Source organism: Lepidothrix coronata, unplaced genomic scaffold (assembly GCF_001604755.1).
Source record: "Lepidothrix coronata isolate B3197 unplaced genomic scaffold, Lepidothrix_coronata-1.0 Scaffold87, whole genome shotgun sequence".
NCBI classification, from domain to species: Eukaryota; Metazoa; Chordata; class Aves; order Passeriformes; family Pipridae; genus Lepidothrix; species Lepidothrix coronata.
Genome location: NW_016690267.1, coordinates 1,003,330 through 1,028,605, shown reverse-complemented (window position 1 = coordinate 1,028,605; position 25,276 = coordinate 1,003,330). Strand labels below are relative to the sequence as shown.

Here is a 25,276-nt window from a genome sequence, read left to right as displayed (position 1 = left end):
ACCAACTCAGTGTTATTTCACATTAAAAAATTTGACAAGCAAAATGCACATGCCACAGAGAAAAGTGATGTGGGAGTAGTTTGGTGTGATATTCTGATACAGGTCTGACATTCTCAACTGTAAATAGCTACTTTTTAGGAAGTACCAAAGGTGCTAAATACACACACACACACACTTTATATTCCCTAATGTTCATGTTCCAGGACTAAAAGTTGCACACAAATTTTAGAAGGAACTTCAACAGAATTCTAACAATGCCTTAAAAACGTGGGGTTTGCAATAGAAGTGGCAACCAGGTTCTTCATGTAATAATAAATAAAAACGCCAGGAGAAGATGCCCTAATTAATCCAAACCATTATACACATGTGACTGTGCCCTGCCTCTTTTCCAGCCTGAACTCTCCTCTGGACATGCAATTGTTCAATACCTGTGCTCAGCTTCCAGCATTTCTTGAGGGTAAAGCCCAGACTTCCATATGAAGCACTAAACAGACTCTACTTACATGTTGTTGTGCAGAAAACTTACCATAACTCCTGATCCAAGAGCAAAAACTGACAGTCACTCTGAAGTTACTGCCTCAGGTTGGCCAGGTTGGATTTGCCTGTTCAAAGTCTCTGACTAAAAGTTCCCAGTGGGTTTGAGTGTTTAATCCTTAGTTCCCCTCATGAATAAAGTGTTCCCTAATGCACATTCAGCAAGATATCCAGAGAAGGTGCAAAAAACCCAAACCAAGACCAACTTATATTTACTCCACCACCACAGTTCAAGAGGAACTCAATTTTCTTTAGTGGTTTTGGCAACCAGACACATTTTGTTTACCAGGGGATGATACTTCTTTGGTATTTCTTTTAATCCTATAAAAATCAATAAACTAACTCTGTATAAGAAAGATGCTGACTTTTGAACTATTCTTAAAAACATACTGAAGGCTACATGGCATAGAGAGTTGTCACTGTTAATGTGACATCCCTGCCACTGATGGTCGGATGCTGCCTCTGCTCTCAGGGGAATAACAGGCAGTGAATATATTCTTGTCCTTTAACTACTGCTGTTAAAAATCCACCATGAACAGAAATCCCTGCAACCTGTTCCCAGAACAGGTTACCAGTGTGGAGGATGGAATTTGTTTCTAACAATGACTATGAAAATAGTGTCTCCAATTAACTAACTTCATTCCAGGAGAAAACTGGACACTTACAGCTTTCTTCACTTCTGTTTTCATACACGAGCAAACACTCCATTACTTTTGAATCCTCTGTGTAATTCTTTTCTTGAAAACAGGACTGGAATTGGACCAGAATAAATCAGATATTACAAATCAGCATGAAATCCTTTTAAAATGGGCCTTCTGCTGTGGTGAAACTGTTATCAAGAAGGGCCACTAAGTGAGGGGAAATGTTGAAATACAACCAGACATGATTTATTGAGAAAGTCTGTTTTATTGATTTACAGGTCACACCTACCCCTTTATTAAAAAAGCTCTTTGTTAACTTAACACATCATCAGAGCCAAAGTATAACATACATATTTAGAAACTTCTCAGTTGATCCCCAAGTATCAGTCTCTCTTGCTCTCCTCTCCTGTTTGAACATTTCCTTATTGCTCAGCATATTTTAGCAGCCAGAAGATGGAAATACAACACAACATACTTCCTGCACTGAGAGATCCTGGGTTTTGAACATTAATGCAAGGCTTTTCCATGCTTCAGCAAAGCAAGGATTCACTGAGATTTTTAGTGCGTTTGAAAAAAAGAAAATACCTAAAAAGGTTTCACATGAGACTTTTCTAAGGGTGAAAAAGACAGATATTACAGAAATAAAACTGCAGATTAAGGTTTTGAATAACAATTTACCTTCATTCAGTCCTTTCCAGGTACCTGTGCACTGAACAACCTACAGCAGCATTATGACAGAGTGCAGCTCCTTACAGGACACTTTATACAGGTTTATTACCAACAGAATAATGCTCGGCTCAAGTATTGTCCATTCAATTACTGCTGAGTTGTAAGTGATTAAGAGAATTTTCCTCACCCTTTACTACACACCTCCAACCCACCTGCACATAAACAGATGTCTGGAACTTGCAGAGCCAGCCAGGTTTTGAATATATGGCCACAGAAGCAAGACAACTGACCATCCAGATATGTAGTGTGCTGGGCAAATTTGCTTTACAATACATTCTCATTTAAATACAGGCACTGCAGATTCTTACAGCTCTTTATAGGTGAGGAACACTCGTTCTTAGCTTTCAGAATTTTTAATTAAAGTTTGCTATTTTGCTGGAATTGGGCCACCAAGGCAAGCACCTGCTCCGAGGCTTTGATGTGTTTGGTGCCCAGGTAAGCTGCACTGTTGCTGGCTGTGTCCTCCAGGAAATACCTGTAGTTCACCATCATGCCACAGGAAGCCCCAATGCCCCGAGGGCTCGTGTCCCCCATCCAGTTTATCCGCCACAGCACGGAGCCGTTCTGGAGATGGAAGTTTGCCACTGGATTAAGGGCATAACCCCGGTGTTTCTCTCCATACAAGTACCAGGCACAGAGTCTCATCAGTGGGGGATTCAGCACCTCGACTAATTTATCTGATCTCACCCACTCGTTGTTGTTTAAGAGTTTCTTCAGTGTCTCAGTGGAAGAGTCTCCCGTGATCGCAGAGATTTCTTGCCATTCGGACTCTGTAAAAAGTTCATTTCTTCCCTGTTCTTTTGTCTGGGGGGAGAGGAGGCCAACAAGCCATTTTGTGAATCCTGGGATGGGTGAGAGAGTAGAAAAAACTTTTATCTGAGGAAGTTCTTTCTGCAGACGAAAGGAGAGAAAAAAAAAACATGAGTTTTGTCACGACTGACACAGGGAAGTTTGAGTGAAAGAACAGCTTCAAGTCAAGGGAAAACCAGGGATTCTGACAAGGAACTGACTCACACAGACACAAAAAAGAGGTTAAAAATCACCTTACCAGTACCAGGTTAGTGAGTAGAAAGCACTCAAGAGCATGAAGAAAACTTTAACACTGACTGAATTACAGTCCTCACACCCAATCTATATAAAAGTACTTATGCAGTACTTACCAACCCTGAGCTCTGCTATCATTTTATAGGCAGAAATAAACAAATAGAATCACAGGCCATAAAGAAGTTATTCTAAGGAATATTTTTTTTAAATAAACACACAAGTTTTTAGAACCTTTTAAATGCCATTTATTTTTTATATGTAACTATTTTCTTTAAATCAAGGGCAGTTTACTACTTCAGTCTACTGTAAAATGAGGGGAGGTACTATTTTTAGATTTTTATGGAAAGAAGCATTTCCTGAAATTTTGAATTAAGTTCTTTATACAAGGCAGCTACTTTTCATGATAGTCCTTAAAAATAGCAAGATAAGAGATACATACTTGCAGTAACAAAAAAACATTCACACAGTTCTTGTTTTAACAATGAGAAACTTCTGCTGTACCCCTCCTAATTTATGATTAAAACCTATAAACTATGTAATTAAAACCTGTAACTATGTAACATGAAGCAAAACATACATAAGGAGAGCTGTGTGTCAGTTTTGGGGCACATCAACATGAAGAATATCCTGTCACTTGGAACACTTGGAATTAACAAAAATTACATTTATCAACCCTTCTAAAGGAGTGAGGGGCAAAGGAACAGAGGGAAGACAGAGCTGAACTGAAACCACCACAGTGTTGGTTTAATTACTGCTCATACAGGAGGAAGTGGTGAGAACCAAGACATTCATCAACATTACAGAGGCATCTTAATGTCAACAGAAAATTGTCTTTAAATGACTACAAATTGCACTTTTTGTGCTTTGAGGATTACTGAGGTAAGCATTAAAAAGCCATCAAGGCTCAGATGGTGCCTCCTCAGCACGTTAATGGCTCTGGCAGGGACAGGTTGTCTGAGCTGCTCCTGCACCGTGGCATCCTCAGGTTCCCTGTGCTCACACGGCTGCCACCTGCACTCTGCTCCAGGAGGATGCAGAGCCAGGGAATTCTGCTCTAGGAGGATGCAGGAGCCAGGGAATGCTGGCCTGGCTCACCTCAGGCTGGAGACAAGCACCTTTCCTAACAACTTCCATAGCTGGTATTCACAATCTTTTCCCTGAGCTGAAGCTCTGACTGTTATATAGACATGTAAGCTGAAGAATCCTTCTTTTGGGAGCAGGCAGGAACAAGAAAAGCAGACCAAGTTACAAACAAACACCCCATTTTATCTCCTTAAAGAATCAAATAAAGAAAAAAAAGCAAATTATTTCCTAAAAACACTAATTTCTGTATCTTATTGAACAAATCAGAGCACTCAGGAGATCCCAACTGGATGAACAGTCACAACTGCTACAGCTTCCAGAGTCAGGGAGGGCAATACCAGGAAAGCAGTAGAAACTAGGAAAGAAGGAACTGTTTTCAAGTTTCCACTAAAGGATATGATGATATTTTACTTTTAAGAGTAATTCTGAAGCTGATGTCCTTAACACAGTCTGTGAAATACAACTATCAGGTTTCCTTGCAGGTGTATTTCATAAAATAAAAAAAAAAAAGTTCATTTACAGACATCTCTTACACATCTTCCTACAATTTTAGGGAATACAACATTTATAAAAAAATGAGTTTATTAGGGTTGTGCTCTTACTGTAGACTATGGATACTAGAGGCACAGATACAGAAAGTATGTTTTAATTAAAAGAATGTTTCTTAGAGTAGACAGTTTAGACTCTTTAGAAAAAGTTCTCCCTTTGCTTTTGAAAAAGAGCAATGACACAGTAAATTAAAAAAAAATATATCTGGAGGCAGAAAAAGGGAAAAAATAAGCACAGAATAAAGCAACTCCACAGACTTCAAACATATTTTCCTTCTGAGCCCTGTGCTAAATACTTCCCCATGGATATAAACACTGTTTATCCACAAATCAATTCAAAGTAACTTTATAAAATTTTAATACAGAATCAAATGCACTCACTACATCTTCCTCTGGTCACCTTTCGTTCACCTCCTTGTGTTTCTAAACCAAGAAGCACACCTAATCATCACCTCTGGAGTGCACTTTTCTTTCAAGCAGCAGGATTTTCATTAGCCCTGCAGAGGAGAGCTCTGCCCATGGACCCCCTTGTCAGCTACACCTTCCTGGACTCAACACTGCTACACAAAACCACGGATCTCCTGGAGAAGGAGGAAGAAAAAGCAAGTTTTTAAAGGCCACTTTAAACTTGAAGGTGTTTTGTTCCTGGAGAAAGAGCAGAGGGCTTTCAGTTCTGTCGAGTCAGTGAGGAGCAGCATCACCTTCACTGCCCCATCAGCGCCCCGAGGGCTGAGCTGTGCTGACTCTGCTGGGACTGGACACAGCTGAGCTGCTGAGACACTTTGCTGTCCCATAATGTGACCTCCTGCATGTCAGCTGGAAGAATTTCTGCCCAGAATGGAGGTCACAACTCCCTTCTGAAGATTCAGTGACCCAGGAGCCTCCTGCCTGTCCACACAGTAATGATGGATGAGATCTCAGTGACCACCTCAGATGTGATGGGCCTGCAGAGGAACCTCAGGGCACAGAAACACAAACCCATCATCTATAATGAGAAGTGCCCTTTTCATGTCCCATCCTGAAGCAGCAGCCAGCTCCCCTCAAAGACACTGGCCTTCAAAATGGGAGTTCACCATTCTTCATTTTTTTTGTGCCTTAAAGTTCCTCTTCAGTTCATAATACAGAGAGCATAAGACAGAGGAATAAATAGGTAAAAGTTTTCAAATTAATGACCTATTGTGACAAATCCTCCATGTGCTGCAGGAGGGGCTACAGATTTTACTGTTGTGCAGTGGGGATGAAAAAGGGGAAAAAAAAACCACAGAGAAGAAGAAAAAATTGTTAGAGGCTATTTCCTCCAGGCAAGGATTCAAGGAATACAGAATGTGTTTCTTTTTGACCCAAAGATAGGATTACACTCCTTAAAGGTTTGCCTTTTTTTCCTAACTGTATCACTTATCCTATAAAAGATAGTGCCTTTGAGAACACACTGCTTAGGTCTCTTTCATGATTTCTTCACAGATATTTAGGGTTAAAACCTGAGAGGGGAAGAAGGAAGGTAATGTTGAAATTTGAGAAGCAGAAATTCTTCTTTCAGGCCAAAGGAAAAACTGACTGGACCAAGAGAAAAGGCTGCTTAGCACAAAGTCTGAATCTCTTCTACACTCTCTCTGCTAAGAAAGCAGTGCTTGAAAATACTATTTTGCCACAAAGCTTTGCCTGAGTTTTCCACACAGGAGCTGAGCTTTGTCCATGGCTCCCATAAAGCAACAATCCCAATCTCATCTCCCAGCTTGCAAAGCCCAGAGGGCACCTGAGCACCACCCACAGTGACAAAAGTGAGAAGGAATGATTTCTTCCCCTATCTGTGTGTTAATAATAACCCCTGCAAAGCTCCTAATTCAATAACTGACACTGAATCCTGCTGGTGTTGACTCCTCTTTGTTCATCATCCCTTTAAGGAGTGACATGTTCAGCAAGACAACCCAAAATATTTAACAGGAAGACAGTAGCTCCTCCCTTATTAATAAATACAAATTGGGAAATTGTGCACATTTTTTTACTTCTTAGGACAGGTAAGACATGGGAAAGTGACCCCATTTTGAAGCTACAGTACAAAGTACCACATATCTGATAAATGCTTGAGTTTAGGAGCTTATTTGGGGCGGACATTTCTTGTGGAAAAATAAATAAATGCAGCCGAGTGTGCACATTTATGTTGTTGCTAAATTGATGTGCTAATTTCTAAGGCTATTGTGGAAATCCATTAATGTTTACTTTCCTGTCAGAAACCCACACACCATTAAGTAACAGCTGCTAATTTTGTTTTGGGGTAGATTTCTGTGTTTGATTGTCTTTTTTTCTAGGCTTTTTTTCCATTGCAGAACAGCACAGATTTCTCCTGTTATCCATATCTCATCTGAAACTGTCTTGCACTCTGAAAGCTGTAGTCCAAGGTCATATTTTTCATCAATGAAAGCAAAGCCTGTTTTGGAAATTATGATCTCCCCAGGTCACCTAGATCAAATTAAGGTAGCAATTATCAACAGCCCAAGCAGAAAGCTAAAATCTGCCACCAATTGTTAAGCATTCTATTGAGTCACACAGCAGCTATCAGTTTTCTCCCCCAAATGCCACAGGCTATAAAATCTTAAGCAGTTTTCTCAAAGGCTTCACCACAGTTATCTGTGCCTGTCATCTGCAGACTGAATTGCCATGATGTACCTTCTGCAGAGCTCCAGAGTGTTCAGAGTGGCTATAAACACAGTCTGAATTAAATGTCTGCCTAATGAGCAATCTAATTGTCTCCACCTTCACCAGCACCTCTCAGCCTGCTAGAATCAATCTGTCTGCTCCTCTTCCAGCACCCAGTTTGGGGTCGGTTTGTTTGTTTTCTTGTAGTCCTCTGAAATAGTTTCAAAATCCAATTCGTTTCTGGGAACGACACAAGCTTGAATTTTAGAAACACCAGAGATTATTTCTGTTGTCTGCTCCCTGCTTTATATACATTAATATAACCAAGGGAGCACACACAGAATGCCTACACAGCCCATTCTCAGATTTGTACAGGCAGAACTGGGACCAAAGTGGTATCAGTGGAGTAATGAATCCATCCCAAAAAAATGCAAACAGGATATGCTCAGACAAAAACAGAAGCCTATATATAAAACCCTTCTATATTACTTGTGTAGCAAACTTTTGTAAAGAAACTACCAAAAACAGAACAATCTGCTCTTGAGAGCAGCCCACTTTCTCCCAGGATGCCCTTTGTATGAGACACCAGCTACATCCCTCAGGTCCTGCTCTGATTTCCAGTATATCCCTCCCCTTCACACAAACATCTATAGCAACACCTGTGGCAAATTCCAAATCATCATGTCTAGGTAGAGATCAAGGATTCAAACTGCAAACTGCGCACATTTAAAGAGAGGAAACTGAGGACCCATTTCAACTTCATCCATCCTCCATCTGCTTAAATTAATGAGAGACCCAAAAGCAGGGGCATTTAACCTGTACACAGTGCCCCAAACTAACAGTGCTCAACACTGGGGGTTGAAATCCTTCCCAGAGCCTCCACTGCTGCAGTTTTCCCAACAATCCTAATAAAAACCCATTTGCAAGGAATACTTTCAGGAGGGAACCAGCAGGTGACATTCTCTGAAGGTGAGAAGTGCTGCCCTACCCCTGTTCAAGTTTAGCAGAGTATGTGACCACCTCAGGCAAATCAGCAAGAAGATTTCTAAAAAATTAAGCTCTATTTTAATTGTCCATTTATCAGATTTTAAGGAAGAGGGTGCTAACTGAATTTACAGCCATAATTCTGTAGTTTAGATCAATGTTTCAGCACAGTTTTTCAACATTCTTGTCAAATGAAGGCTTCAGTGGTGGAAGCAGAGTGGCTGTTAACACACTTCTAACTTGTGCATGTCTTTTTCTGACCTAATGATACACATTCATGACTAGTCCAATCTGGAGTTTTCCTTATGAAGAATGACAGCTGAGATCTCAGTTTTGAGGTTACAATGGGATTTAGAAGTGTCAGAGCAGGTTATGTTGAGGCAAAGTCAGATAAAGGACTTTTACTAGAGAATAAAAGAAACTAAGAGTTTGCAAAGCCTGGGAAAAACTGAATCTAATAGAATTCTGCAGATCAAACAGATGTCCACAAAAGTTAACTCAACTGGCAAGTTATAAAAGTGTATTAATCATCAACAATTGAAACACAATGGGAAACAAAATCCTCAACCCCTTCAAATGGTCTCCTCTTCCCAAAGCATTTTATTACCAGTTAAATCAAAGACAGTCTCAACTTCTGTAACCTGGAACACTCAGTGATTTAGCAGCACTTTAAAAAGAGATTTGTTTATTGCAAAGCCATGAAAAGGTTACATAAAAAATCCTCTTCCTATCAGAGACCTCACCCATCTATTTTTGCAAAGGCTGCTGGAAGCTTGCTTAATGAGATGCAATTTTTGACCCAGGACTTTTTTGCTGAGCCTGTATTGTTTCAGCTGCTGCCACCAAGTCAACTCAGCACTCCTGCCACACCATTTGTCCCTTTTAAAGCCACTGTAACGCTGCTCCAAAGAATTATGTCCACCCTGAAAATACAGACAACCTTGGAAAGTCCTTTGCTTCCACCTGACCAGAGAGAAAGAGAGCACATGTGTGCAATTAATCCACTGAAGAAGGACTTCCAGAGTTTTGGGAGACAGGTAAAACAGGCTGCCAAGAATATTACTCATCATATTCTCTACCTTTGGCCTTCACTTTGTAGAAATTTTACAGGGAAAGCATTTGGAAACTGTAAATACACAGGGCTTGTCTCCTCTGAGGGGAGAAATCCACTGAGATGGAAGGCACAACATTTAAAGCTAAAGCTCAGCAAGGAGGAGTTATAGATGTGCATCAAATAATTCTGTAACAACAGTACAGTGATTTAGGGTCACTGAACAGATGTAAAATATGTAATGGAAAATGGTTCTTGCAGAATTCAAGAGCAGTGCTTTGGAATGAAGAGGGAGAAAGCATGGAGTGGCAAGAAGAGACAAGAAAAAATATTAACATCATCAAAGAGTGGAAGAAAAACTATTAGAGAACCATGTCCATCATGGATAAACACTCCTGGATTATCCTTTGTATTTTCTTTAGCCTTACAGTGGTACCCAAAAAAGGAATGAGGTAAAAGCAAGAGATAGAAGTTGTTGTACCTTTATTATATAGATACAAACTACATAGAAACAAACTGTTCAAGTCTGGCCAGCACTTCAGAGTCAACTAAGCCCATGTTCAATTTGCCACATAACACCTTACTAACAACACATTTTTCATGACACCTTAAAGCAGTGTATGGAATAGGGAGATCTCCATCTTTGGCACTGTATGGACAGCACTCAGTTTTCAACATAAAGTTATACAACCTTGAGGCAATAATTTGTGATTAGAATGTATTTAAAGGCATCTCAGCCAAAGTGTTTCCTCTTCATTGTGTGTTTGATGAAGAGAGGCTGGATTTTACACCACTGAAATGGAGAAACTTTGTCCTAAGTATAAATAAGAAACACATTCTTCTGTTGGACACACCAAATTTCAGAACTTGCATTAGGTTATCTCAGCATGGTGTGTCTGTTTGCCTTTATAACTCACAACTTTGCAAGTGTTGCAAGCAATTAGTGATGGACAGATCTGATGGCAATAGGGTTATTTTATGAGAGCAACTCAATTATGCAGAAATTATTTTCCAGATCTGAAAGCAGATAACTGCATGGATTTATTCCAATTTCCCCTCAGTCAAGATCAGACAGATGGCACGGCCTAATTATACCTGGACTACTGCACTTTCCACAATTAATCTAAAAGCCATTCCAAATGCAAGAAGCAACAGAATTCAGCCAAAATAGCCATTAAAAATAAAATAAAATAAAAAACTTCAGGGCAGCCAGCTATGATTCAGCAGTTAACCAATCAATCATTTTGTAGAAATTTGGAGCATCCACCTCTAAGTTGTTTTTGTAAGCAGCACCTAAGTTCTACATCACACAGTTTTCCAAACATCATTACTAATCTAGATGAGGAAGAATAAATACGAACACAAAAAGTGATCCTTACTTTTAAGTGGTAGGTTTGTTAATAATTTAAGTAGCAAAGAGTATTAAATAAAATTATGTACTCAGTGCAGAAATATGACTGTCTCTTCCACACCATTCTATATAAGAATTTTCATCCCTTTCTCAAGTTGCTTGGAAGAAGGTTCTACAAGAAGTACTAAAACTATTAACAATATTCCTAGGGCATGGAATGATATTAAATTCATAGATCTGACTTGTATAAAGCAACTGATTCTTGGACTATCAAGACATTCTCTTAACTATATTGCAAGAAATGCCTGGGCAAAAAAATCTTTTTATTTTCCTAAATAGAGATATTCAAGGCAAGCATGCAAACTGCATAAATAACCAGAGGCAAATCAATATAACAAACAAAAAAATGAACAAATTAATGTACAGGAAGTATTTTTGTTACTGGAGCAGGTGTAAGATTTTGAAAAAGGCATTGTCAGGTACATTGAAGAGAGAAAATGTTGATCAGGGGCCTGGAAGGAACCTGTTTGCAGGGTCCACCCCCTCAACTGAGAGGCAACAGTGAATCCTATCATGGACAACAGTGCAAAATCCAGCTGTATCCAAGTTACCTTCAAGAGAAATGGACTCATTTGACTTTAGGTAACCTACATGTGAGGAGGCAAACACAGGAATTCACACGGGATGTGCCAGCTGGGGAACAGAACCTACACCTGGCAGACATTAACCAAGAGCAGAAAATGTTCTTCCAAGTCCTTGCACGTCTTCCAAGGCTGACCTGGGAAAACCCAGCAGCTCCTGGCCTTGAGCAGTGACAGGAATTGGAAACTCAGGAATGTCAGGGCAGCACAGTGGGCAAACAGCACCTCAAGGACCCCCCCTCAACCCACCTGCAGCTCCTTGACCACCTTCTTGATGAGGTAGGTCCCGAGTTCCACCCCCTGCAGCCCCTGCTGAGTCAAACTGATGGAGTAGAAAATGGCTGTTGAGATTTTCTCTGTATCTTCCGTTTCTAAAGGAGGCACTTCTTTCACTATGGCCTGGGAAAATTAGAATTTAAAAGAAAAGTTATTAATAGTTATCATCATCATTATGGGGAGGAAGTCTTTCTTTTTAATTTTTAAATGTATTAGCACTTTTCCCCGCTCTTTTATTCATTACCCTCTGTGAGAAACAATAAGAATCTAATGAAAAAGAAGAAAGAAGAGCTGTTTATCCATTAGTAAATGCTGCAAATAACATGGTTTAAAATTTTCAGAATTAATTGCAACCACTTTGGAGTTTTAATCTCATTTGCTCCATTTTCTTATATATTTCTTATTTTTCTCATTCTTCTCCCACTTGAGCAACTCCCCTAAATGTCAACCTACGTAATACAGCTACATATACAGATTAACCCTGTAATTTTTACAATTCTCTCATCTCTTAAAAAGATGAAGCAAACCCAAATATTCACAAATTATAAGGAATTTTAAAAGAAGCACGTTGTAATTTGAGCACTTTGCTGTGTACTAAATGCAGCAGTGACTGCACCTGGATGTTGTTGGAGATGTCACTGGTCAGAGCCACATGCAGGACTATCAATGGTTCCCCTGGGATTGCACAGTGGGAAAAAAAATAACATCTTCTATAGGCCCCAACTCGACGCTTCATATCAACCCAGTTCCTGACAGGATGCACAGCTTCAGAACTCAAGGAGAAAAGAAAAGTACAATTATTATCATTTTTTTCAAAATAAGAGGTCAGCTGCCAACCCTACAAGCTCCTCATTTTTCCCTACTGATGTCAGGGACAAAATTCTCCAATGAAAGAAGGAGAATCAGGCTGTGAGTAAAGTAAAATTCATCAGCAAACTGACAAAGTGGATTGTGAAGGCAGACTGCACATCTACTCTTTAGTGTGTTTGCCAAATTCCCTTGAAGATTAATTATTACTCATTATTTTTATTTGGAACCTTTAGTTGGTATACAAGATCTCTTTTCTTTGCCTCCTCAACATTTAAGTCACACACTGTCAGAACTCTTCAGAGATTCGGTTTTCTTCAAGCTTTTTATATAACAAAGTGGCACAACAACACAACTTGAGTCCAATCATTTGCAACTTCATCACAGCTTTGACAGCAATTCAGAAATAAATGTTTTAGAGCACATTACATAAAACCCAAGGTTCTCTCTTCACACACAGGTCACAGGTGATCCTGTGCACCTCACCAGGTCCAGCCAAGAAGGGGAATATCACTGGATTAGAAGTAGAAAATGCTCTTGTGAGTGTTGGGCTGCACGAGATTTAAATGTGCTGCTGGTGCAGACTGAGGAGAGATGGGGGCCCATGGAAGCAGCAGCAGCTGCAGCATCTGTGGCAGCAAAGGCAGTGCTGCAAGGATCTGGGTTTGTAGGAAAATGTGTAAAGAGTAACTGGGAAAGCTGGAAAAAAACACAGCAGTCTACAAGGGCAGGGTGTGAGCTAAAGGATCAAATTATGGGACAAATGATCCCCTTTACTGTTATTTAATTCAGTTGTTAAATGTGTGCTCTACAGAGTGTTAAATGAAAATATTCCATTATTATACTTTGCCTGTGGTTCAGTATTGAAAAGCAGAGTTTTGAAAACAGTGGATCTGTGCAGTCCCAAGCATTTCATCACCTCTTCATAAACGAGTCTTTCCAACCTTTAGCACTTACTCACTAATTTTCTGGAGTATTTCACAAGGGGATTGCCAAGTGACCCTTTCCAAGTTCAGGAATCCTGTGCAGAACCACTCTGACAGCATGTTCTTCAGAACTCCACTCATTTCCTGCAAGCAGAAGAAAGATGGAATTAAACAAACAAGGTAGAACACAGGAATGTGAGTGAAGATAACCTTGATTGATTCAAACTACAACACTGGGAAGTTAAAAGAAACTAATGCTTCTGTTTGAGAAGATTTACCAGTTCAGCTGGACAATTTCTATAGTAAACTACACAGAAGATAAGGCAAAAAAATGCAGATGAAAAGCAGACAATAGGTAGAAGTATTTGAGCAGTCTTGACCATAAGGCCACAGTTGCTCAGATTTAAATACCATGAGAAAATATCTTTCAACAGGAGGCAGACAGAACTTTATAGAATTTTTTACAGGCTTTGCAGAATTTTTCTTCTCTGGAAATACGAATAATTTTGAGCAAGAAAAATAAAAACAGCAGCATAAGACCACAGAACTCAAAAATCAAACCAGCTTTGGAACAGTGTGAAACAGATGAAACCCACCTGAAATATCAAATACTTTCAGAAATGTTCATGGTGATTTTTATATTCCCTACTAATTTCCTGCTGCCTGGATTATTAAAGATTTCCTATCTAAAATTCTTTGAATTGAAGAAGTATTCTTGAACTCAGCACAGCATGAAAATCCCTTAAAGAGAGTCCAGAGCTTGGTTTTTTTGTCTTCCATTTGCCTTGTCCACAGGACAGCGTGTGATACCAGCACCAACTTACCAACAGCCTGGGCAGAAACATGAGCTTACCTGAAACTAAATAACCATTTATTTCAAAACAAAAACTCCTCACCTTCTCCTCAGTCCTTATTAAATAGCTATTACTGCACATAAAAGAGATAAAAATTAGGTTCCACTGTACTTTAGCTTGCTACATTTAAGCAAAACAATACAAAAAAATATAAATCTCATCAGATTTATATTTTTGTACTTAAAACATTTTCCCTAAGTTCAGGTGTAGCCTCAGGAATAAGAAAGCAAAAATATTTCCTGTTATAACCTAACAAAGTTGTAGAGGCACTTGTCAAAAGATACATATCAAAGAAGGTTCCTGCTGGCCAAAGCAACTGCTACAAATATTCCAGGATTGAATAAGAGAATGGTTTTATTCCTTAATTCAACATACTAGAAAAACTGAAATTTATAAACACGGAAGAAACAGCCATTCATCTGCACAGAACAATTCTGTCATGCATGATTATTTTTTTTCTCCAATACCTTTTTCCTAAACAAGGATATTCTGATTGGTTTGTTTATTCTGACTTTAAGGTACCTCCCTTGTGAATCCAGCTCTGATTCTGCACAGCTCCAAAGTTTTTAGATCATAACCATAAATCATTTTGGTCAGATACCCCTTGGTGTAGTCAAAGTCTCCAGGATTGCCTGTTTTGTTTTCTTTTGTACTGTAAACCAGAAAAATGAGCTGGATTTGTCAGATCTGGGGTCAAAGGAACAGATCCTTATGGCTCTCTTGTCATCCATCCCTTTCTTGGAACACCATTTCAGCTGCAGCCCAGATGAAGGAGGGAAAAGTGCTGATGGCTGCACTCCTGCTGGGCAGGAACTGAACACTCTGCTCTGCAGCTCTGGCAAGAATGTGGCTCAGGCAGCAAGGAGAACACCAGTTATCCTGCATGGAAACTGGGAAAAGTGGAAAACATCAGAGTCATGTTTTACTTCTTTGGAGCACCTACAGCTTTTTCCAGTGTGCTCCATAGGGTGGGAGCTGTTTTCAGACAGAGCTACTTGAGGTGTAAAATGCAGCTGGATAAAGCAATGCAATTGGAACCAAGGAAGGAAGTGAAGCAGATGTGCTTCAGTAATGATCTAGGAAGAAAGGAATATTGTTTGTGGGGAATTACAATCCAATTCAACATCAGTTGTAAAGAATAATGTTTTATAAAACAACAGGGCAGCGTGGAGGCCAAGGGTTAGAACAGCTCCAGTTGGAAGGGACCCATCACCGAGTCCAGCTCCACCTGGGCATGGAGCGACAGGAGAGAGGGGAATGGGCTTAGGCAGGTTTAGATTGGATATTAGCGAAAATTCTTGACTATAAGGGCAGTGAGGCCCTGGCACAGGTTGCCCAGAGAAGCTGTGGCTGCCCCATCCCTGGAAGTGTTCAAGGCCAGGTTGGACGGGGCTTGGAGCAACCGGGGCTAGTGGAAGGTGTCCCTGCCATGGCAGGGGGTGGATGGAGATGAGCTTTCAGGTCCTTTCCAACCCAAACCATTCCAAAATTCCATGATTCTATGTTAACCAAATTTCTTGGTGCAGAAAGACATAAAAATTTATACTATCCAAAACTGTGTTTAACTCAGCCATCTAAGAAAAAAAATCTGAGTTGTGTTTAATATCACAATATACACATTTCCAAAAGGTTTTACTCCAACAAGGACAGTCCCAATTTTGCATCTCTTATCTTGTAGACTTAGTGGTACATTCTCTTATTTTGTAAAGTTAGTGGTAAGTAAATTCTTATTTTCATTTCAGAGGCCTTTCTAGTCATAAAAATTACATCTCCAATACTTCATTGAAAAGAAATCACATATTTGTTATTCAGCATCCCAATTTTAAATCTGAGCAACAAGACATACTCAGATTAGTATTTCAAATTACCAGTTATACTTCAATTTATATTAGCCAAGTATAATAAACTGTGATTATTTTTTCTCATTCTGTGTTCTTGCTACAAGACAGCAAATTATAGGCTTTTTAATCTTCCCAACGAGTCCCTATTTATTGGGCAACAAATGGGAGAACTCTGATGAAAACCTTCAATTAATTTTTTTTAGTAAGAAAAACTGTCTCTCTGATGAGGGAACTATTTCAATTTCCCTCTCAAAGTACTAAATAAAAAAGCCCTCAGATGAGTCGAATTTTAACTTGGTTTTGGGTTTTAATCTGATAAGTTTCATTTGGGACCTACAGATCTACTCTGACATGGCCAAGTGTTCTAAGGTGTCTTTGGTGGTGGGAGGGTTTGGTTGGGGTTTTTTTGTTTGTTTTGTTAGCTTCAAGATATACATAGGGAATATCCCTGGTGAGATTCTGAAAAATATCCCATCAGAAAACTACGATTTGATAATTAGACATGAATTAAAGGGGATTGTTTGCTGATTTTTTATTGCTAATAGTAATTACTGCACTGATAATGGCAGTGCTGAAAACTCCCCTGGCTCTTGTGGTCTCTATTATTTCATATCTTATTCCTAAAAAAAAAATTTAAGTCATTATTTCCTTTTTTCCCCCCTATTTCTGCTCATTTAGCCAATGAGTAAAGTATGCACAAGCATTTTCAAGTGACTTAATATATGCATATAACATATATTTTACTGTAATCTCTTGAACAAACACAAAATAGAAACGTTTCATCCACCCATTTCTAACAGTCCAAGTTGTTTCTGTGTTGATAGCTGCTGAGGAAATAGAAAAATATTTCATATTTACAACACAGCAATGGGCAATCCTTGTTTTAACAGGTCTTTCAAAATGCAAAATGAAAACTAAGGACTAAGAAATATTTTAGACAGTTTGGGCAAAACCAAAATCCCAGCAGGTCATATAATGCATTCTGTAATTTTCCTCCAGCATCAGGAAGATCCATTTAATTTTATGTCCACATTTCCTCGTCAGTGCAGATACAAACATGCAAAAGTTGTAAAATTCTTGTTGCACACGAGTTTTTATGTCTGTTAGAATTTCAATCAAATCTACACTAATGAAATGGCTACACAGGACTTTAGAGAGGCAAATACCAAACATTTTTTTAATAGAAAAACTTTTAATAATGATGATATTTCTTTTTTTTCCAGTAGACCAACACCAGACCAAGATTACAGATACACTCCAGCTACTGCTTAATTATGGAAGCAGGTGTATTTATAAATCAATTTGACAAAAATGCTCTCTTTTGCATTATCTTTTTGCCAGAAGCTTGAACTTTCCACTGACTTTTTCTAAATCATATGGAAAGATGAAAAATATTTTAAAAGCAATCGTTGAATGATTTGCTACCTGAAATAATAATGTTGTGAATTTTTCACCAGAGTCATATTTCGAGTGCTGAAATACGAGTAAGCAAGGGAAATATAAAACATCTCAGGAGGAAAATGCTGGCAACAGAAAAAGTAAAGCCTTGCAGGCGAGAGGGTTCTGAACAATAAAAGAACAACACTCAGGAAACAGATTTGCAGCAAATTTTGCTCCGTGCATTGCAAGGGCTGATCAGAAATTCAACTCGTTTATAAGGACAGTGGAAAATGAGCCTGTCCTGGGGTGGAAGGAAAGAACAGGACACATGAAAAGAACATAAGAGAATGAGGACAAAAATTCAAACAGCATACTGGAAAAGAATCAGGCCCAGCTTCACTGCAATTTAACTTTTTAAAGAGTGTACGATGTGGCAGCACCTTTTTTTGTAAATGGCCCTCCTAACGTTATTCATGAGGCTTGTGATGGTAATAATTGATCATATATTTAACAGATAAGAAAATCCACCTCTGGGACAGATTACAGAGAACTTTCTCCTCGTATGTCCTGCATGAATTTTTGGTGGACTCTTTGGAAAAGGAGCCACTAAATTTTTGATTTTATCAAGACACCTGTGTCAAGACATTCCTCATCTTTCCCAATCCACATGGGACATTTACTACATCATAACAACCTGTCACTGGATGCCCATAATTTTTCTGTCTTGCTCTGGGTGATGATTCTGCCCTCTAATAACCAACTTAAATATAAACTAAAACTTACATGCAGCACGTTCCTTCTCTTTGCACAATCCATCATTTTAAGGATTTCCAATGCATTGTTCAGGGTTTATTTTAAGATCTAAGGAATTCTTCCAGTAAGGCAGACAGCATTCTTTTTCAATTGCTTATAACTCAGCTTTTTCATTTTGTTAATGATTTATGAACAGTGAAACCAGTGGAGAAACAATCAGAAGTTAATTTGCATCTCCTTGGTTTCAAGTACAACCTTTAGAAATTCAAGCAAGTAAGAATTGATCACATATAACAATAATACAGTGACTCCTGATGTGTTATCATCCATCTCAAGTTTTGGAACTTCCTAATAGCTTTTTTGTCTGTATCCTGCAGTCAGGGAAACCAGCAAAGAAATTGTCCACTGCAAGAATCTAAAATATATATTGCATCACTAGAAAGGTTCTTTACTCGAGACTGAAATTCTTTATTAAAAAAGAAAGAAAAAAAAAGAAAAAGAACGTTAAAGAATGTTTAATGAAAAAAAAAAAGGAAAAAAGAAAAATTTACAATCCCACCCCCAAATTTAGAACCTGAATATTCTGCCATACAGTTTTCTCTGCTCTTGACACACAAACAGGTAATAGTGTCTCACACCTATGGCTTTCCGAGACCAAATTAAGTATTTGTGTCCTCACGCCCCTTCTTCACAAACCACTTGTCAGTCAACACCTCCTGGGGGTTTTTTGCTCCCTTGGGTGCTCGTAGTTATTCTGTCACTTACTTGCAATAAAAGGAAACAGATTTTAAAGGCTGAGCAAGACACTTATTTCAGAAGCAACAGGTAACACCTTTCCCAGACACACTAGCAGGAACATGGGAACAACACACAGTTCTGGGTCTTGGGTTGATGTGGAAAAAGATGAGAATGACCTAAGTGAAAGTCCAGGTTGAAAAGAAACAGTGTCCAGAGTAAATCCTTACAGCCAGTATGGGCACAAACAAACCCAATGCAAACCAGTTCTAGGTTAATCTTTCCTGACTTACGTGCTGCTTATCACCTCTCGTTTTTAGACTACATCACATCTGAAAAATAAAACTGATCAACAAGCACAAAACTGACTACAAGAACGGAAATACAGAACCAAGTCCAGTCATCTGATGAACCCAAACATTTAAGAAAATATTTTGAGAAGACAGAAGGCCCCTGACAGCCTTTTATTGATGCTTTAGCTTTGCAGACAATATTTTCCTACTTTCAAATGTCTTTAGTATGTTTCTGTGTTATCTGACACATGTACATTCAGTCTGGTTTTACTTAAGATGATCCAACTGGATGTGGAACTTTACCAAAGCTGTTGTTGCTTTGGTTATGTGATGACCGTGGTTCATTGACAGAACTGACATCAAGAACATCGTTTTCTTGTCAAACCTATTTTGGATCTGAATACTGGCAAATAATTAATGGTCATTGCATCTGACTGACTTGCTGTCTCTCTTCATTGCCTTCCAGGAAGTCCTGTCAGCTCCTGCCACTATCATGTCCTACAGCAGTCCTTCCTCCACAACCATGTCACCTCACTGCACCATGGAACCACTGGGGATGTTTCACTTCACCTCTGCCTTCTCACTCTTGAGCCAAATCATGGCAACTCCTTTCTCCTGCTGATATTCCTCACCATTAGCACGACACGGTGCTGTGTCACTTGTGGCCCTGGAACAGACTAAGGAGTGAGGCCATGACCGAGGGAGTTCCTGGCACAGCTTGGCAGCCCCAACAGGAGCTGCATTGCACCAGTGTGGCACTGCCCACAGCAGTCTCCCACTGCCACTCTGGAAAGCAAGCCCATTGCTTCACCTCACAGGCCACTCCCTTCCTGAATGTCAACACAAGCAGCTCTCGCTGGTGCCGTGGCTGTGGGATGGGGTTCACTCGTGTCCCACCACAGAATCGATTAGGTTGGAAAAGAGCTCTGGGACCGTCGAGTCCAACCTGGGACCAATCCCCACCTTGTCAACTAGACCAGAGCACCGAGTGCCATGCCCAGTCTTTCCTTAAACACCTCCAGGGATGGGGACTCCACCACCTCCCTGGGCAGCCCCTTCCAATGTTTAACCCTTTCTGTGAAGAAATTCTTCCTGGTGTCCAACTTAAACCTTCCGTGGCACAGCTGGAGGCTGTTTCCTCTCATTCTGTCCCTTATTCGCTGGGAGCAGAGCCCGACCCCCACCTGGCTCCATCCTCCTGTCAGGGAGTTGTAGAGAGTGAGAAGGTCCCCACTGAGCCTCCTTTTCTCCAGGCTGAGAGCCCCCAGCTCCCTCAGCTGCTCCTCACAGGACCTGCCCTCCAGACCCTTCCCCAGCTCCGCTGTCCTTCCCCGGCCCCACTGCAGCCCCTGAACGTCCCACCTGAATTGAGGGGCCCATGGACACCCCAACATCGAATCGGCTTCACGGCACACTTTCCATCCCAACGTGGCTCCAGGAGCAGGAAGCCCCAAACCACATCCCCGCCGACTTCCTTCAGAGCCACCCACCCTCATCTCTGCCCTCACCTTGACATGAGGCCCATCCACCTCCTTGCTCGCCAGCCCCTCCACCAGGTCGCCCCGGAGCTCCACGAGGAAGCGCAGCCCGCCCTCGAGGCGGCCCAGGTGCTGGAAGAGCCCGCGGTACTGGGGGTTCAGGTAGTACCGCAGCCGGTCCTCGGCCTGCAGCAGCGCCCCGGGCTCCCTGCGCTGTTCCCGGGCCTGCAGCACCTTCCCGGCGGCCTCGGCCACCCGCCCGTGCTCCACGCCGAAGTCCTGGGCCAGGCGGGTGAGGAGCTCTGCGCGGGGCGGCCCGGGCGGCAGCGCGCGGTAGAACTGCACGAACTCCGCGCCGCGCAGCTCCGCGGGAGGCGGCGCCTTCTCCTTGGTCTCGTAGGGCGGCAGCGGCGGCACCGAGCGGCGCAGCAGCTCCTCCATGCCCGGGGCAGCCGCGGCCGAGAGGCGCCGCGCGCCCCGCGCTGCCCAGAGCAGCGGGCGCGGGCCCAGGCGCGGGCACAGGCGGCTCATCCCTCTCCCGGCCACACACCGGCACCGGCCGCGGCACCGCCCACGGGGCAGCGCTGCGCGTGCTGATTGGGTGGAATCACAGACTGACAGCCCGCCTCGCCAATGGAAAGCGAGAATAGTGTGGCGGGGTTGGGGGGGGTGTCGGCCGCCATGTTGAGTGTGGGCACAGGGGTCACCGCGCGGCCCCGCCCCGGGGCAGCACCGGCGCGTCCTCAGCGCTCGGAGCTCCCCGGCACCGCCCCTTCCCTCAGAGTTCAAGTTAGAATCAGTCGTAGTGAACATAGTCTAATCACAGGGAACACAGAGAAACAGGGGAGGTTCAAGTTGGCCATTAGGAGGAATTTCCTTACGCAAGGGATGATTGGGCATTAGGCTGCCCAGGCGGGTGGTGGAGTCACTGCTCCTGGAGGTGTTTAAGGAAAGACTGGACGAGGCACTCAGTGCCATGGTTTAGTTGACAAGGTGGTGATCGCTCACAGGTTGGACTCGATGATCTCAGAGTTCTTTTCCAGCCTAAATGATTCTGTAATTCTGTGAATCATCCAGGTTGGAAGAGACCTTTAAGATCATCCCGTCCAACCCTCGACCCGGCACTGCTGCTGCAACCCCTGAACCAGTAAATCACATCACCCTTCCCCTGAGCATGTGTAGAATTTAACTTGGGTTGCTTAACTTGTGTGTAAATTACTAACCAATCCTAATTAGAGGGACTGTACTTGGAAAGTTACTGACTCTGAATTTCTGCGTATAATGGTGGGAAAAGTCTGATGAATGTGTTGGATTTGTGGAATACCACCAAGTACCAGGCTTCTGTAAGTCTGAAATAAATAACCAATGTCTCTCTCATGTAACTTATTGGCTTGTTGCACTCTAAGTAATGAACCCAGTTTTGTGAACAACACCCCCATGGCCTTTGGAGGTCCTGGCTCCCGAAATCCTGCTGGCTGTCAGTCCCAGTGTCCGGCACTGAGGTACAGGAGCCACTGCACAGCCCCAGTGAGCCCAGGCCAGCCCTGCTGACAGCTGTTTGCTCTGAAACAACTGCAGGAAACCACACAAATTTGGTTGTGTAATTTGAGGTCACAGTCCTGAAAGCAAATGTGCACTTTGGGCCCCGTGGCAAAATACTTGTCATGAGCCCAAAGTCCTCCAAAGTGTGTCAGGACTGTTCATGAATGAAGCTAAACATCCACATCCTGCTCCCAGTTCAGGCTTACAAAGGTGTGTTTGCCTCCCTTTGACATCTCCTGTGCTCTGTCATTGCTATTGTTATGTACCCATTAAACCAAGCAAAACACATTGCTCAGATTGATGCCAGTGAGATCGGAATTGAGCACCAGTTGTCCTCCAGAAGCACAGGGAATTCGGGATTCTCAACATTTGAAGTAAGAACTGAGGAGGGAATTGGGCACTCTCTATCAGTGAAAAGACAAAAACAGAGCACTACCTAATTACAAATTTTAGAACAATATGTTAGAGCTTCCCAAGGAAGACGAGGGGGGGAAAAAAGCTATGTGAGCAGTATAGCCCTGGGGAACTGAGGGTCGTAAGGTAAGATAACATACTATTAAGAGAGAGAAAACATTACTGAGAAACATTACAATATATGAAAAAGACTTTAAAAAAAAACCACTTGAATCACACAGGCAATGAATTAAGTTCCAGAAATTCCATTAACCACTTTATAACTTCATTTTCAGCCAAAGTGAAAGCCTTCAAAGTTGGCTGGTTAGTTCTCCTGCTTCAGCTCTTCAGGAAATGGGCTGTCAAGGACAGCTTCTGTCTGTGTCTAATTCCCAGTGTCTTCAGAGACAGAGGAAGACGTAAGAACTGTCACCAGAAACCATGATGATATTTGTATATGCACTGCTTATAGATAGAAACATTGCAGTTTTAAATAGGGATCCCTTAGCCAAATGCAACTTTTTCCATTGGAAAACCAAAATAAAACATCTTTTAGCAATGCTTCTTAACAAGAGATTGTCCGACTTGGTGTTTTTCAATAAAGGGTAGCTAGAAATTGACCTTTTCCTTCCATAATTATAATAATGATCTTTAATCCACTGTAATCCACCCTAATAAACTTCTTTACAACCCATGATAGAGATTTGGTTAACATAAGCCTAAAAATTGTGCGAAAAGTCTTCGTGAGCCTAGTTAGTGTTTGTGGCAGTTATGGTTAGTGCACATCAGCTTCTGAAAACATTAGGACACATGAGCCAGAAAACCTGGATATCCTTATGTACATCCATAGCCACAGGAAGACACATCAATGTCTTTAGTGCCTCAAGACACTCCTGTAACTCCATGCAAATGAACTAAATGAGAGTATTAAGGCATGTACAAAAATATTAATAGAAAGCCTTATGGATCAGTTCAGTTTCTGTATCATTCAGAGATTCCTGGAGATTTCAAGAAGCCTGAGATTGAGATATTAATACAGGGAGAGTGGTGATGGAAGCTGAAGGCTTGCAGCCTCCCAGGAAATGGTCAGCATTTCTCAGGATCAATTCCTTTTAAAAATCCTACATAGAAATCACTTCCATTCTTTTCATTTTGACAACCCTCTCAGACTGGCCTTGGGTGGGATTCTTGCAATAACAGAGTTCTCTTGCATAACCCACAGGCCATGAAAACAGCTCCCTGTATTGTTCATCGACAAAACCCTCTGTGGTGTAGGTTATAAGGCTTTGTAAAGTAAGACGTTCCTTTTGAAATCTTCTATTGCTCCTTTTCTCTTTCCCCCGGGGAAAACTATTATCTGCTTCAACTGCTGCTTGAAAAATGAAAACACGTCTCTCTCTGTCAGGGCTTGGGGGCACTAACACACTTTAGTGGCCCTGACCAGCCTCACCTGGGACGTTCTCTCACACCTCCGTGGGCCACAGAGCTCTTTTTCAGCTCAGCCTGGAGGGTTTGAGTCCTTTCCTGAGCTGTGCTGTGGGAATGTACATACCTGTACCTGGCTGCAGGTATCCCTCATCCCAAACTCCAGACTTGCTTCCTTGGATCTGCCTTGGACATTCCTGACTGGGCTGTGCCTGACTGGTTTCTGTCCTTAGTCCTGATCCCAATTCGAGTTCCTGGTTGGATTTACACCAGAGAGATGCTTGTTGATCTGGACTCCTGGTTGAACCTGGCTCCTACCTGGGCCTGCCCTGCTCACCTTGCTCAGGTGCAGTGGGGCTGTGTTATAATCCTTGGATCTCTGTTCCCAAGGGAGCAGCCAGCCCTTGCTGCTCCCTGCCACTTCCTAAGAAAATGACACACCTATCCACAGGAAGTCATTCAGGTCCAAGAATTTATTTTGCTTGAAATAACAAAGACCTTGCTAAGCTTTGAAAATGACTTTGTTATATACTTATAAACAGTGATTTTTTTTTTCCTTAATTGAAAACTGAACATTATTATTAGAAAACTGGGGATTGGAAGAGCCTAATTGCACTTTAGGAATTCTAACTTTTGTCTCCAAGCAAAAAGAGAATCGTGTAAAAGATGGAAAGTCAATCTGATCCTTTTTTTTTTCCCTCTTTAATCTGTTCTAATGTTAAGTAAAAATAAAATACATGTAAAATAAAGATAAGACACATGAAATAAAATTCATTACACTACAATGAAGACAAACTGATTTATGATGGAAGTGAACATAGTTTCTGGGGTTTGTTTGGGGTTTTTTTTAAGTATTTGTACTTACATGTAGAGTGCCATATAAGTGTATATAGGACAAATGGGGAACTGATGCTGTTATTACTAAAAAGAATAGAGGAACTTCAGTTAACTCCAAAGGAAACAGGATGGATCCAATGATTTCCAGTAAAGTCTGTGTTTGTGCCTGCATAGTGTTCATCCAAGGGAGATTTATTAGGAAACATCATTCCCCACCTATCATAAAGGTATCATGGCTATGATTTTGTTCTCATAATAATGTGGTTTATACATAAATTTCCTTTTTCAGGCATAGTTCTCAAACTAAATTTTTTTTTAAAAAATATCTACTCAAAAATATTAAAAATATCTATTTGTTCAGTTGAAAACCAGCCCTTTTTGGGTTGATATGAGGAAAAAATCTGAGAGGATAAAAGGCCTCTTCCCCTGTTTTTCTTTCAGGAAGGAGCAGTGCTCGGAGAGGCAGAGCATAGAGGGAAGCTCTTGCAAGCTCTAA

General features: G+C 41.2%; 1 protein-coding gene across 1 annotated transcript; it reads right to left on the bottom strand.

Moving 5' to 3' along the window:
* Window positions 1-1,420: 1,420 nt before the first annotated feature.
* MLYCD (malonyl-CoA decarboxylase) lies at window positions 1,421-21,091 on the bottom strand. Its single transcript, XM_017821024.1, has 5 exons — window positions 20,614-21,091; window positions 13,281-13,393; window positions 12,133-12,289; window positions 11,490-11,639; window positions 1,421-2,795 (listed from the first exon to the last, which is right to left on the bottom strand). The coding sequence occupies exons 1-5, from the start codon at window positions 21,022-21,024 to the stop codon at window positions 2,262-2,264; spliced, it is 1,365 nt and encodes a 454-aa protein (XP_017676513.1). The 5' UTR covers window positions 21,025-21,091; the 3' UTR covers window positions 1,421-2,261.
* Window positions 21,092-25,276: the final 4,185 nt, after the last annotated feature.